We start from the raw sequence: 16,356 nt of genomic DNA on the forward strand, positions 1-16,356 counted from the left end.
AATATAAACGTACACTGAGAAAAAAAATCTAAAAGAAAATGAAATCTCCTAAAGTATTATGTAACATCCCACGTGTACATCGTCATTATATAACACCCACGTATGCGCTGCCATTACATTATTCCCAGTAAATCTAACAAGTCTCGGATTACCTCATCCCCCCATGAATCTAGCTAGGCACGCAAGATTGCGTCACATTCCACGTGTGTGCCGTTATTACATAGCACCCACGCGTCTTTCCCCCTCAGTTACAACCGGGACTTCCCCACTTGACTAACGGTATAACAAGAAGTCATATTATGTAACACATCAAACCTTATTATAAACCCTCCCTATTATACAATAGACATCTGAGAACATTCCCTATGAAGTAACAGACATCTGAAAACATTCCCTACTATGTAGGTGTACTATACCCGTGCGCTATAGTATTGCGTCAGACCCATGTCTGCGTAATAACGTCATGAGCGACTAGTATAGTAAGCAGCAACATTAAATCTTAAACCCAACAGAAATTATTCCGTACAGATGGGGACTATCCTTGTCAATCTTTCACTCGTTACTCTAATGATTTTTAGTGCTTCAGAAAAGCTCCTAATTCCAATTCAACTGTTCCTGTTTTTCAGCAGTTGTTCTTAAAGAATTTTACAAAAAGCCGAACTTTAGCAAAAAGAGCAAGGAGTTGAGGTGGGGCCAGCCCCCCTCACGTACAAAATACCAACTGTTGGTTTTAAGTTTTAATGTTGCTACTTCCTTCAGTTGAAAAAGTTTTTTTTTTTTAAATAGGATTTGAATTTCAATTTTTCATTTGAATTGCTAGATATTAAATTGAATAGGTGCTGAAATTTAAACGTTTGTTCTTGGTTGAATTACATTGAGTTGGAATCTTATATATGATAATTTATTTTTCAGCATTAACTTGTACAGTTACAAATTGATTTATAAAAGAATACCAATGAGGACTTAGATCGATATAAACTAGAAAGCTAATCAAGCTTACGTACTCGGTCAAGTACCTTCAAAATATGTTCCCCCCCCCACCACGTACCATAGACTGGGTGGTCTGAGAGAGGCTCATTCGATGTGAAATTGGAAGTTTTCAAAGTCAAAAGGGAATGGAGGCAACTAGTCCCCCTCCCACACCTTTTTTCAATTCAACTTCTTTTCAAGGCACCAACTCTTCTTAAGGAAGGCAAGGACTTTAAAAATGTCACTTGGTTTTCATTTCATAGTCTTTTGTGTCTTTCTCATACTTTCATTTCTTTGTCTTTTGTGTCTTTCTCATATCCCCCGTTCTAAAAAGAGTTTACTCTTATTTTCTGGGTTTTCTCTTACATTGACTCTTTTGTTATTTTCTGCATCGCAACTGAACAATTTTGAAGCAAGCACAATAAGGTTCAATAATACTACTTGAAACAACATCAAAACTACATAATCTTGTATTCCTCCCGAGAAACTTCAAGATGAACGTGGATAAGCCAGTGGCAATCTAAAATCAATCAGCATTCATTCCAATTCATACAGTAATTTTGCAGCATTCATTTAAATTCCTTTCTTAATTCTCAAAGTAAGGAATGGGCTTTAATATTCATGCACATATCTTTTTTTTCATCTAAACAATAACATAATTCTAATATTTATATACTTTAGAACCTACTTTCAAAAAAACAAACAAACATTAAGCTAATGACCAGGTTTGCAAAAAGTTTTAAAGCTGCCAGTAGCAGAGTTTCAAAAGCTGCCGACACTTTCAAACAATTTCATGATTTCACAATGACAAGACAATTTCAAAAGCTGAACAACTTGTGTTTTGCCAGCCTTACTTTGAGAAAAAAGTATTTTTATACGTAAAGTTTGCAGAAAAGTAACAAGTGTAACTTAGTATAGCTTTCAATTAGACATATCAAAGTTTTCTGAATCACAATTAACAATATAATCTAATTCAGTGGCAAGCCATATACTAACCATAAATATCATACCCCATAATTTTATATTATACCATTTTATCAAAAGTACTGTATCATATTTACTCTAACACTGCTAGTGGAGTATAGTATTCAAAGTCTGAGATATACGTAGTAGTAGTCGACAGGTTTAATAACAAAAACTTGGCAGCTATCGCTGATTTGCGTTTCTTTACAACATATTCAAAATCAAACTACACTTCTAAATATAAATCAAACTATAAACATTAACTCTTATTGTACATATCGATAAAGAGCGTAAAGAGCGGGGCGTTGAGGAGTGAACAGCCCCTTTCATATACGGAGTAATTTCTGTTCGTTTTAAGTTTTAAAATCGCTCCTTACTTTCAGTTAAAAAAAACTTGTTTTTTTTTATTTAATACTAGTATAGGAAGAAACGTCAATTTTCTTAATTCAATGATCTATGTCTGATTTTTGATGTGTAGTAAATAATTGAGGCAAAACCTTTGAAAAGTAGTGAAAAATTTACGTCAAGTTAAGTAAAAGTGATAGTTACTAGGGGTGAATTGTTACTTGTGAGAAATTTCTTTCGAGAAGACAGATTTTTAGGGAAATCCTCAAAAATTTGGGGATAGTGGAAGCACTGGTATTTTCATACGACATCTGCCAACAAATTTTACTAAGCCATGAAGACTACCACATTGCATTGCTACTATACTACCCCACTTTTTGCACAGAAGAGCAAAACTTGTATTTTAAAATTTTTTATTGAGTAAAAAAAAAAATTTTATATCAAAATGTTTTTTTCAGACAAAATCTGCCAACAAATTTGAAAAATGCCAAGTAACATTGCTACCGCACTTTTTGCACGGCGGCTGTTGACTTATTGTTTAAAACAGCTATTTGGGTCGCAACAGGGTCAGAAGGGCTAGGTCAAAGGCCCATACAGCCTACTTTTCAACTCCTAATTTTTTAATTTGACAGTAGAGTTAGCAATTTAAAAATAAAACAAAGGTGAATTTAGTTTTAATGAAGAAATCTATAAAATGATTTAAATACCAAGGTTGATTTGCTAGTCGAAAATTATTTTACAGTCATTTTCCAATTTCAAATTTACTTTTCTATTTAGTAGGGGGTATTTTTTTTTTTCAAATTTACTTTTCTGTTATGAAAATGACTTTAATATGATGACCAGAGTATATAGTGCAAAGTTTAACCATACTTTTTGGACTAAGTGGATATCTAATTGCACAAAGTGATCTATCATTAAGCTATAAACAAGAATATGTTAAAAGTTCAACTTTGCAATAAACAAAAGAGGCCTACAGAAATGGTATCAACTACAAGGAAAAGGACTCATCCTTACCAGCTTGAGCATTAAAAGTTAATAAAAAAATCCATAGAACTATATCCCATAATGACAAAGCCATATTTCCCTACATATCCAGTAGAGCTGGAGCCATCATCATTGGGTTAAGTGACCCGTCCATGAGTTCCAGTATTGTAGCTTTACCACACTAAGATTTGATTTGTACCCTGAAAAAAAATAGTAAAGTTCAAGATACCTTGTCAAATTCTCAGAACGGCGTTTTTTGAATCAGCAAATCGAGCAGAAGAACCAGAGGATAATATTTGTAAGAAGAGAGCATGTTTTCCAAATATACTAATCAATTCACATTCAAATACAGACCCCCCCCCCTTCCAATGGTATCATATATAGCACTAATACAGTATTTCTCCATTACATCGCTCTAGTCATATATAATAACTCGTATATTAATCTGGTTATCTCCTCAGTCAGTAATTTGTTGCAGTGTGATTACAGGTATATTTACCAAAATGTTGTTAGGAATATTTTATTAAATGTATAATAATGGAAGGAAACATAATAATCTCATGAATAAAAACATCCTGCATATTATAAAGTAAAAATTTCATTCTTTTAGTTTTTACATATTCCCTGGGCTATAAATTGGACAATCAAGGGAGCAGGGGTGAAATTGCAATTGAATTACTTGTTGCATTAGGAAAGAGCATAAGAAAAGGAATCAAGTAGTGTGCTCGTCTTGTCTCTATGTCAGTTATGGTTTATTTTCTATATATTTACCCTTTTTCATTGGCTCTACTACTACTACTACTGCTAACAACTAACAGCACCATCGATCCCCCTGAGGTCAACAATCCTATGCGCGCTCCCTGTCCATCCCAATCTTTTTAAAGCCTCCCTCTCTAAACACTCCCAAGAAGTTCTAGTTTCCCTTAAATCTTTCCTTATGAACTCCTCCTGCCAAATTCGGGATGACCTGTTTTTCATTTTGCCCTCGATGGCTGGCCAGACAATCTTTGGCAATCCTTCATCCTTCATTTTCAAAAGTGTCCTAGCCATCTCAACCTTTCTCTTACTATGGCCCTAAAAAGCAGGAAAGAATCACATTTTTCTTACAACTTATTGTTTAAAATATTCACAGTCAGGTTCAGATTCAGTACTAAAGCCTAGTCACAAATAAAGAGATCTAGAAGTACTGATAGATGAACAACTGAAAATCCACAACCACTGGCAACAAGCAGTGTCAAGAGCAAATTCAAGACTTGGTCTCCTCAAATCCACCTTAACTAGCCATTCCTTTAAAGTCTTTCTATGGCTATATAAGGCTATAGCCAGGCCTGTTATTAAATTTGTGCAAGTCTTGCCTCCCTTTCCAATAAAAACGATATAGCCTAATCAAGTGAGTTCAGAGGTATGCCATGAGGTGCAAAACTGGCCAACATGATCTCCCTTACAAAAAGAGACAGGAGTGCTTACAGCTGCTAAAAATCACTTTTAGATGCTGTTGTGGAGACAAGATTCTGACCTAAAAGTAGAATCTTTGACACAGAGCAGAACAGATCCAGTATGGACCTTAATTTTGCTCCAAAGTGCAAATTAAGGTAACCATCATATTCAAAAAATCTCTAATTTCCATTACAAAATAAATGTTCCTTCAGTTCTTTGTCACAATCATTTACCATAGCTTTATCATGGTTTAGCACATTCTTGGAAGGTTCTGTCCTTTAACTTTTTCCTTTTCACTAACAGTGGCCTCATTCCAATCTTTTACTGGGACAATTCCAGATTGACCACTGCCTCTCAGTTTTTTAACATGCAACTACAGAATTTTACTATTATGCTGTCTAGCTGCATTTTCCAGGTCATCAGCAATTTTATCTATGGCTCCCACTTAACACCTCCTTAGTTCATATTTTAATGCTTTCCCTACTGTCTTTACATTCCTCTAATTTTAAATTTCTATCCATCTTCTACATTGTCCAATTTTACACTTCCTGGAGGGCAATTATCCTTCAAAAATTTCACTTCAGATTAACCCTAGATGCTGGTAGAAAGTGATCTTTACTTTTAACCTCAATAACAGCACCCCTTTATACCATTATAATACTCTTGTATTGATTTTTCCAAACTTCTGTTTACAATAGCAAAATCAGTAAGGTTGGTCATCACATCCCCATTTGGGTACTATGTTAACTTATAGGCCAATTAATCACTGAATACAGTATGGATTACAACTAGATTATTACACATGTAAAATTACAATAGTCTATAACCATTACTATTTTCTTTTCCTATGAAGAATTTACTGGGACTTGTATGGTAAATCCCCTACTGCTCAATTTTTTCATTCATTAACACATTATAGAACCAGTTTCTTTGTTAGTTTATTTCAGCTGAGAGTGAGACAAGACAAACAGAAGTGGCTTGATAGATGAAAAATATATAATTTGGGCTATATATTTGCACATTTGGACAGTGTAAAGTTAAAAAACAATTCTCCCTACATAATATGCAGAATAATTCTACCTAACACATCAGGCAAGCAGACCCACTATACTTTACCCCTAACCCCCTAATAGGCAAATATATAACCCAAATTCGTGTCTAAAGTATTGTGTTTCCATCTTTTTTTGGTATATTTCATTAGGATTGAGGATCAGAGAAACATATTAGATGAATATTAGGTAGGAGGTATATCATACAGGTAGCAATTTACCTATGCTATGATATAATCTATCCCTACTTCTACCAACCTGCGCATTATAGTCCCTGGTACTTGTATTATAAAATCTCTACTGCTAAAAGTATTCAGATAGTTTGAAGTCAGAAAACAATTCTTACTTCATTATATCAGAATAATTGTAGCTGACACATATTACAAGCAGACCTGCAGTACTTTACCCCCACCCCCTCTAATATATGCATATATAGCCAAAATTTGTTTCCAAAGTATTATATGTTATCATAATTATGTATATTTTATTAGGATTAACCTAACTTCATTTCTTGAGCTGCAGGGGGAAGATGGGGTGAAGTACAGCAGGTCTGCATGCAAAATGTGTTAGCTATAATTATTCTGATATTATGAAGTAGAAATTGTTTTATGACTTCACACTGTCCAAATAATTTACCCCCCCCCCCACCTAATATGCAAATATATAACCCACATTATATATTTGCCATCTATTCTATCACTTCTCTTTGTCTTTTCTCATGATAAGTTGAAAGAAACTAGCAAAAGAAACTGATTTACAGTGGGCATGAACAACTTGAACTGCAGAGGGTATATCATGCAAGTCTGAGTAAATTCTCCATGGGAAAAGAAAATAATAATGGTTAACTACCAAATTCCCTATTAAAAATACTACAGGCTATTTCTACCTGGATTTCTGTCTATTTGTTCCTGCAGCTGTAAGTAAAATTCAACAAGTCACTACTATCTCCATCAGGTGCTTCTACAGGGACATTTACAACTATGACTGGTACCTTTTACTGTTTAGTCATACCTTCTTAACCTATGCAAATTTTATAGCTTCCTTATGTATCATGAATATGCACTTCATTCTTCCTGCCTGGACAAATAAATTCTATACCACTAATTTCAAATTTCCTATTCCTGGAATTTAAGTTCTAAAACTTATAACATCATTCAAAATATCAACACAATAGTTGTTTTTTAACCTTGTACCATTCCAAGTAGCAATTTTAACATTACTTACATCATTAAAACTATTTTGGGCTATTGTAATCAATGGGCAAAAACCATGCAAAATACAGAGACTAACAAATCTTCTCAATACTGCACCAAGTGTTTAAGCCACCTTAGAACTGGCCAGCATGAAATCCCTGAGTCTTCTAGGATGAATGGGTGGAAGTCTAAGACAGTTCATATAATTGACTTACTAATAAAGTAAACATACCACTTGATGCCTTTTTTTTATGTTCTTTATGGATATTATGACCACTTCTATTGCAAATTTGTTAGCTTGCACTTTTTGAGCTCTAAAAAATGATGAATTTTCAATTAAAGTAGGAGTTATTGGTTGTTTCCTAACAAAATAATAGTATATTGTCTCAGTGCAAAAATTATTTACAATAAGGTTAGTTTAGGTTACTCAAAAAGTGCTTAAATTGGAATTTGTGGTAGAAGTGAATGTTATATTTGTAAAGAGCATAACAAAAGACATCAAGTGGTAGCCAATATTCACTTTATTGGTAAGTCAATTATATGAACTGTCATAGATTTACCTGAATGGGGGCTTTGTGCTGCACAATCCTACAGTTAAATTTTAAAAGAGCTAGAACCCCTCAAAAACCATATCAGTTTTACTGAGAAATACTTTTCAATTTGATTTGATGCCATTTTCAAGGGTTTCCAGGCTCTTTTTTAAATTCCAATACATTTGTTTTCAAAATAACATTTTACTATTAAGACTAAGGAAAATAATAAACACCATTCCTAAATCAGTTGCAAATGGCAACTTTTTCTCATTAGACAGTATTTTTTAAGAAACATGTCAGTAAACTCTTGGGTACTGTTGGCTGTTTTACCTTTTGGTGCCTAAATTAAAGGCCAAAATGGAACTTCCCCCAGGAACAATTAGTGAACTATAAAAGAGCATAAGAGAAGGCACTAAGTTATGCATTCACTTTCATCCCAGCTAAATTATGTTGAAAACTGCAAATTACCAAAGGAGTGGAGGTGTGTGCTTCAATACCTTCCCAGGCAATCATTGATACTTTGTATTCATTCTTGAGAGTTTAATTCTGCTTCCTCAACAACTTTTCGAGATAAACAAAAGCTAATTGTCTAGAATTTTACCAACAGATAGATAACTTGGAAAGGGTGTTGACTGGAGAGCCAAATATTAGGCTAGCCTAGGTTATTTCTCTTTTATTACCATTTCCTTATCAGAATCAATCTTGGTATGTAATTGATGAATGTTAAACAGAGAATATAAAGGTAAACTTCCCTTTTAGTATATCTTTTGTTTCTATCTGACTTTTGCTCCATAATAAACCATAGGCTATCCTAAGGTGTCTTTCACAGTTGGTTGTACACTCACATAAATCTCACTTTTAAACAACTTTATAGCTTAACTAAAAATGAGCTCATTTTACCTAGAAACATCCAAAATGTTAGCGAAAACTTTCAAGACTTCCTTTCTATTCCAGAGTTAAATCCAACTGAGTTTTTTATCCATTGACTCTTGCCGTCTTGCGCTGACATTTCAACCGTATTTGCCGAAAATAGAATATTACTAAATTCATCAACTTTCTTTTTATGCTTAGAACAAGTGAGTCGCCGACACTCTTTAACAGCTCTTCAATGATTTCCTGAGCGGATTTATCACAGTGGTTTATCAAAGGTCCGTAGAAATATAAACCAGCCTGATCGGTAAATAGTTTTTGGCTGTTCAATGACAAACTGCTTTACAAAGAGCTGTTCTCAAGGTTTACGATGCCCAGGACAAAATTAATTGTAGCTCCCCTCTCTTGACTCAAATATAAGCAAATGAAAGCTGAATCAAAGTGAAAAATTTTGTCATAGTGGGCACACTCACAGTGACAGCTGGGGGCAGCTGCAGCTGGCCAGCCCTTCCACTAGGACAGTGCCTAGATTATCAGGCCAAGAAGTTGTCTGCGCCTAGCGGTTTTTATTTAATCAATATTGGGCTTCCATCAGGTTTTATCCCACCTTCTTAATCTAACCGATTCGATAAGATGCGACTATGGGGAATTATCTCTCTCGAAAGTCTTCTCTCGTTTCGCAGCCACAAGGTGTTGGCTCAGAAGTTTCAGCATCCCTTGTAAATCTATTAAATAAGAAAAAACAATTTTTTTCAACTTAAAGTCAGGAGCAACATTAAAACTCAAAACGAATGGAAATTGTTCCGTATATACTTCCCCCCTCCTCAATACTTTGATCTTTACGCTGAAGTATGCTAAAAACTTTAGTACAAACAGCAAGCGGAATAATTTTGTTTGTTTTGAGTCTTAAAGTTGCTTCTGACTTTCAGTTGAAAAAAATTGCACTTTTTAAAAATAAACTTACAAAGGATTCTGAAAGTTCTGAACCAGCGCCCCGTGGCTACCAAACGAGAGAAGACTTTCGATAGAGATGATTCTTCATAGTCACATTTTTAATTTTACTTTTAAACTTGCATTTTTAAACTTGTTTTCTCTTAATTTAATTTCTAATCATTTTCAAAATAATGCCGGTAATTATGGCTCACCCCCCATGAAAAATCCCTTCCCTCGCGATAAAGTCCTCCGTGGAAAGGTCCTCCCACATAAAATACCCCCCCCCCCGCAAAATCCCCTCCGGACAATCCGATCTTCACTAAAAATCGACCCCTCCACAAAATTTCTTGCGGACGATTCAGCCTGAAAAATGTTCTTTAGTATGCTTTCATTTGAAAAGACCTTAACTTCTAATCGTTTTCTGATCACTCATAAATCCCCCTTCCGTGGTATTTTTTCCCCAGAGTTCCAAACTCGCTGAAAATTTCTCCAGGACAATTCCTCCGGAACATCACCACGTGCAAAATTGAACTGAAAAAGAGAAAGCAAGACAAATTAAAAAAATAGCATAGGATCTGCGTCAAATCACCTCCGTGTTTAAAATTTTTCCTGGAAAGCGTATCCACAAAAATGTCCCTCTCCGCGGAAAAATTTCCCCGTGGAAACTCAAAATGTCTGTATACTTCATAATAGTAAATACTATATACAAACAATGGGCAAACTTCATAACTTATCGGCATTGCCTCACGGGCTATGGGGGGCCATGCTAACCTTTAGGCATAGTTTTTGGATCGTTGATCCATGCTGAATAAGAATGGCTATCTAAGAATTTTGATTGGAAGACTTTGGGGAAAAGGGCTAGTTGCCCTGAAATTTTTTTGTCCACTTAAAACTTCTAACTTCCGCCCGAATGCACGTTCTTCTGATGTTCTAGGGCCATTAGTTTGATATAATCGCCGTGGGAAAGACAGACAAAAAACAGAACAAGAAACATCCGTGAACTTTCTTCTGACAAAAATTAAATGTAAAATTTCACATTTTTGAATAAAGAAGTTTTAAACTTCTACAGTGAGGTTTCCTGATGCGCTGAATATGACGGGGAAATTTTCATTAAAATTCATTGACTTTCGGGGCTATTTCCCCCTTTTTTGAAAACCAGGTAAACTTTCTCAGGCTTGTAGCTTTTGATGAATCTTGTATATTTAGAATCAGCATAATAGGACGATTCTTTTGATGTTTCTATTGATATCAAAATTCCATTCTTAGTTACGGTTACTATTGAGCCGAGTCGCTCCTTACTTACAGTTCGTTAGCACAATATATTTGAAAACTAACGCCCATTTTTTCCATCTGTAATTAATTTGTCAATGACTTTAGATAAAGCAGGTCCTTGTCACCCTTTTACAAGTTGTTGGGAATAATTTTCACCAACAAATAATTTCTATAAATTTTTCTGCGGTTCATTCCCCCGTCTTTAAGAGTTTTTTTTCTGCTAAAGGCGTTCCTAGCAATTAATTTTTGCATAGCATTAAATCTGAACTAACAAAAATTCGTGGAAAGGTTTGATTCACTGGAAAATTTAAAAATGCTACCCAAATTATAAACCAAGATGAAAAACATCCATAAAAAATCCATCTTTTGTGGCTTACGTCCATCTTTTAAGGCTTAAGAGCCTTGCTTTCCGTTGGCATTTCATGAGTATATCGGAAAGCTAATTTACCAATGATATAGCGACAAAAGTTTCTCAGAACTGCATGAGAAAAAAAAGTTGTTTAATTGACTTATTCATTTGATATTGTATCTGCAAAACGCTTAAAGAAATGAGGAATCTGGATTTTCCACTCTCCCCCTCCCAAAAGCAGAGTTTTCCTGTATTACCCAACCTTGTTTTTGGATTTTCAGCAAAGAAGACAGGGAAAATTCAAATTACTTTGGAAATTTGATTAGTTTTATATTGGTTATTTGCTGTCACTCCTTAATGAAAGCTAATGTAAGGGTTTTAATAAAAGAACAGGAACTGAATTGATGACTTACAAAAATGCAGAATAAAGAGTGGCTCAAGGACCAACAAGCACTTGAAAAAAAAAATAATTAACAATGTATTCAAATATACATATGGGTAGTTCAATTTATTAGAAGCTCTTACTTTCTGGAAGTCAATACACTGGACATGTGCTTTGTATTTTCAGAAAGAAACATTGAAATATGCTTGACTTTTCAGGATTTTTTAACACAGATAGCAGCTTTTTGTATGGAAACTAGGAAAATTAATTAAGAACTTCATAAGCTTAATGCCCAACCCACACCATATTTACGCTTATCAATAAAAACGCCAATTTTTAATGAATTAAATAAGCTCTTTTCCTTTTAAAATATCATTTGTATTTTTTAAGCAAAAAGATAAAACGGCAAGTAATTGGTTTGAAAAACTTTCATCACCGTCAATCTGTTCTGAACCATTCTCCATTAGTATTAGGTCTTTTAAACTTTTCTCAGATTCATATTACAAATAGGAAAACTGCTGTTTTGGGCTTCATCATTTCTACTTTTCCACACATATTGAAAACGTGGTTAAAAGTGCAAACGCTAGTCTACAGACTTTAAACGGTATGCGTAGGTTCAGTGCAAACACAGAGAGTATTAAGTATGCATACATAGCGTATGTCCGCCCCATTCTGAAATATGCGTGTCCTGTTTGGGTGCCCTCAGCACTGAGAACAGAGTATCTTTGTCAGGAGATTGAATCGGTTCAGAAGCGAGCGGTATCGATCATCTTGGGCCGCCGTGACATCCCCTACGAAAAGGCTCTGGAAGTGCTAGGACTGCCGTCACTCCAAAACCGGTACGAAACTCTGATAATGAGTTTCGGAAAGTACTTGCTTTTTAAATCTCAGCACTGTGACATTCTACCTGATCAACCTCTACCATCAAGAACGAGAAAGCAAGATAAGTTAGTTCCCGTTAAAGCAAGAACAAACCGATATGGTAATTCTTTCGTCCCGGTTTTCGTCAAAATGTATAATAAAAGTTAATATTTATAGTTTTATTTATATTTACAAGTGTAGCTTGATTTTGTATATGTTGTAAAGAAACACAAATCAGCGACAGCTGTCAAGTTTTTGCTATTAAACCTGTCTACTACTCCTACTACTACTACTACTACTACTACTACTACTACTTTCAAAAGATTTTGTCTTAATTCTTGACCCTGTTCGGTCAATCACAAATTTTGTCCTTGATGCCTGGGCTACATTATAGTCATATTTTGTCGACACAATTAAAATTAGACAAGCTTACAGTGTCAATTATATAATTTTTTCGAGTTGGACATTGTTCAACTTTCAAGCATACTCTTGAACTGAAAAAAATGGATGCTCTGAATACAGTGGATAGCAGTTTTCTACCTTAAAACAGAAATTTGAGAAAAGATAAGAAGACGAAGTTGGCGTATAAAATAGTTTAGAACCAATTATGGTGGAGCCATAGTATAGCCACATCCTTCGATAAGAAAAAAGCCAGATTTTACGAATGACAGAACGTTTCTCTTTATTTCAGCGCCGCATATGTATTTTAAAAGTCGGAAATTTAAGTTACAAGAAGTTGGTTTTAAAAGTTTGCACCAACACTAATTTGCTTCCAATTCTTTTCTATTAATGCTAAATCTTTTAAAATTTTGTCAGATTTCTGTTACAGATTAAAAAATTAATGTTCAAAGCTAAAATTTTTCCTAGGTTTAAAAATAACTATGTTTTAAATCTTAACTTTGATTTGTCAATCAAGAGTTTTATGCTTGAAAATTGAACAATGTTCAACTCGAGAAATTATGAATGGAGTCCCCAATTAACGCACTGTAGTCGTACGTTTGATTTTATAGACAAGTGTGACTACAATGTTGCCTGGGTGCTAACGCTGGAGAATGTTTTCCAGCTAATTTTGTCATTTTCATTATCCATTTCTGCTGCATAAATATGATGTTAAAATCAAACAGAAGACCAATGTCATTCATATTTTTTTTCCATATTCACGTTACAAACAGGAAAACTGCTGTTTTTAGCTTAAATCTTTTTAAGCTAAAAACAGCTTAATCTTTTATTCTGACTTATTTACTTAGACTTAATACTTCCCACGCTGGTCGGCACATACGGCGACAACGATGCCTCTCCAGGATGACCTCTCGTGCGTCTTCTGTCAAACATTATCAAGGGATGATCTTGAGAGCGCTGCGTACGTCTGTGGTTTCATCCTGGTAACGATGCGTCGTCAAATTTGTAACGCATTGTGTTTTCGGCGGCTCATTTCTCTATGAGTATATTTTGAACTTAAAATTCGGTTGATTATCGTTGAAATACTGTTAGTCAGCCACCAGCTCCTAGAACAATATGTAGGCAATTTATCCGGAAAAATTACAGCATATCTTCATCCACTTTTTGAAGTGATTATGCTTCATAACCAGGTTTGACCACTGTCATCACTGTAGCTACCAATATTCTATTCTTGTTTTGGAGACTTATTAAGTTTATAGGCCACATTATTTCTCAAACAGAAAATCCGCTATTTTGGTAAGCTAGCTGCGCAGATTTAATGTTTTGACATGTTTTTTTTTATGTTTAACATAGAGTCTGCTTCTTTTAGACAAGGTTAAAAAAAAACTTAAATCATTTTCAGATAACTGACTTTATTCCTCCTAACTTTGTATCTTCTGTTTTGTTACTTAAGACAATGAATGATTTAACTAAAAGATTCCTTGGTAATCGTGCCACAAGATTTTGCCTTTGAAGGAAATTTTTGAAAAAAGTAGTAACATTTCAATTCCATATTAAACTGTCTTTCAAAATAAGACACGATATAATCTTCCCTGCAGTTACAATTCTGCTTCACTCTCCTTAATGTTCCTTTAGCGATGTTGTTGACAAGTTCATGACCAAAATTTTTGATTTGGACAATTTCTTTTTATTTTGTCCATGAAAAAAACCAAAAAGATTATTTTTAAAAAAAGCCAAGAATAACCTTCTCAAAAATCTTGACATTTTTCAGGAGAACGTATTATTGGGCGAAGGGGAAAATCAAGAAGAAGGGTATTTTCAACAAAAATGACATTCTTAAAAATCTCGCTATTTTTCAAGAAAAGGTATTCCTGGGGGATGGGAAAATCTAGAGGTGTACGGAGAAAAAAAAATATAAGAGAGGCTCCTGCCCATCTCTGTCCCTCACTCTAATTGACACCACTGGGCAGAAACCATAGAAGAAAAAACCCGTACTATTACATTCCCTATCAATGCTCTCTCCAAATATATTAATTGCTTATGTTGCTACTGCATCCCAATTTCTCATGTCTTATCTAATGGGACCATATATAGCTCTAAGCTAAAGGTGAAGTTTGGCTGATTTCTCATCAATTGCGGATATCTTGCTTCTAATCAATAGTGACTCATAATTTCAAATAAAGTCAACTTAAAAAAAAAAATCGCTAAAATCTCCTATATAACCAAAGATATATCAGGCCCCGTTAGGGAAGGGGGAGGGATATTAGGATGCAGTCGCAATGGCAGCAATTACTATATTTGATTGTTTTTTTTATTCCTATCTGATATCCGTCCTATAACATATCTTTATCCATTTTTCAATCGTTTTCTTTAATTTTGTAAAACAACATAATTATCCACTGTTAATTGGAAAACTTCCAACCATTGGCAAACCAAGTAATTAAACAGTTTTTCGGTAACAAGCTATAAGTAATGAGCATCTTAACCCAATAGTAACTGAAGCTCCAAGAAAAGGAATTTTGATAGAAATTTCTACATCACAAAGTTGACAATTCTTGCTGATTCCAAATCTGTAAAATTCATTAAGTTTGATGTTACCCATCAAGAGCTGCAAGCCTGAGAAAATTTACCCAATATATATTTCCCGGTTGATGCCTTCAGTACCCTTAGTGCCAAGGTGAACTCTTGTCTTGAACAGCTGCGTGATATTGCGCCCAAGGTTACTGAGGGACAGTCTAAGCTTGTAGCCCCTACTCAAAACACGAAAAAACCGTCCTACGCTGTCGTTGTAAGAAACCCACCCCCAGAGCTCAGCGAACCTATCTTTCGCATGAAGAAGCTGGAAACGTTGGATGGTCATGACGGGATCGTAAATCTGAAATCTAAGCCACACAGCAGAAGCTGGGTTGTGATGGTACGTGATAAGCGCTCATCCGACACGCTGGATGCAGCAGTTACTAGCTCCATTCCAAACGTTGAAACCAAAGTAATTGATAAAAAGCCTTTAGCTGTTGTCCGTGAAATACCCCATAACTATTCATGAGCTGATTTCGAGGCCTCAGTGGAAGGACTTATTAGTGGTAATCAAATCGGCAATTCTCGCACTTTTCGCCTCGAGTTTATCGACAAAACCACTCTGAACGCGGTGCTGGAGTCTGGAATCCGTATTGAGTACGAAATTTTTCGCGCTAAGCCCTTTCAATCCATTCCGCGTCGATGCTTTCGCTGTCAAAGTACTGATCACCTGATTGGAGCTTGTCCCCGCTCACCAGCACATCCCAAGTGTTCCAGATGTTCTGGCCCTCATGTGAATTCCAAGGAAAACCCTTGCCAAGCCTCGCCAAAATGTGCAAATTGCAGTATAGAACACGTAAGTTTTAGTCTGAAATGCAAAGTTCTCCGATCGGCTCTCAACAATGCTAATAAATGAATGCTCAAACTCCGCTTAGCTTTGTGTCCCTTAATATTAATGGTACAAAAGACCAAGATCTACTGATTAGTGAGCTGCTTGAAAATGATATTGTGTTTCTACAGGAGCACCTTCTCTCTAAAGTGAATGTTGATAGCCTAAAGCATTTTCGGACCCATTATACCTTCTTGAGAGCCGCCCAGAAAACCCGTGGTAGACCATCAGGAGGTCTGGCCATCTATTTCAGACACAAGACTCAGTCGATATTATTGCAAAGCGACGCTAACATCTTAGCGATAAAATGTGGTGATACCGCATTTATAAACTTTTATTTCCCCTGTAATAAAAAGACTGTGCAGTCATTGTCTAGTTTTTCACAAGCATGTAATCGCCTACGAATACTACTTA

The 16,356-nt window shown here is 35.2% G+C and overlaps 1 protein-coding gene across 1 annotated transcript in view; it reads right to left on the reverse strand.

The window, feature by feature from the left end:
• Window positions 1-8,512, reverse strand: part of LOC136040020 (uncharacterized) — a 232,342-nt gene extending 223,830 nt beyond the window's left edge. Inside the window, exons 1-2 of the mRNA XM_065724086.1 lie at window positions 8,374-8,512; window positions 3,292-3,461 (exon numbers count right to left, since the gene is read on the reverse strand). Coding sequence (XP_065580158.1) covers window positions 3,292-3,355 — 64 coding nt within the window. The 5' untranslated portion in view covers window positions 3,356-3,461; window positions 8,374-8,512. The remainder of the gene's footprint in view (window positions 1-3,291; window positions 3,462-8,373) is intronic.
• Between the last annotated feature and the right edge of the window lie 7,844 nt (window positions 8,513-16,356).

This window comes from Artemia franciscana, chromosome 20 (assembly GCF_032884065.1).
Source record: "Artemia franciscana chromosome 20, ASM3288406v1, whole genome shotgun sequence".
Classification (NCBI taxonomy): Eukaryota; Metazoa; Arthropoda; class Branchiopoda; order Anostraca; family Artemiidae; genus Artemia; species Artemia franciscana.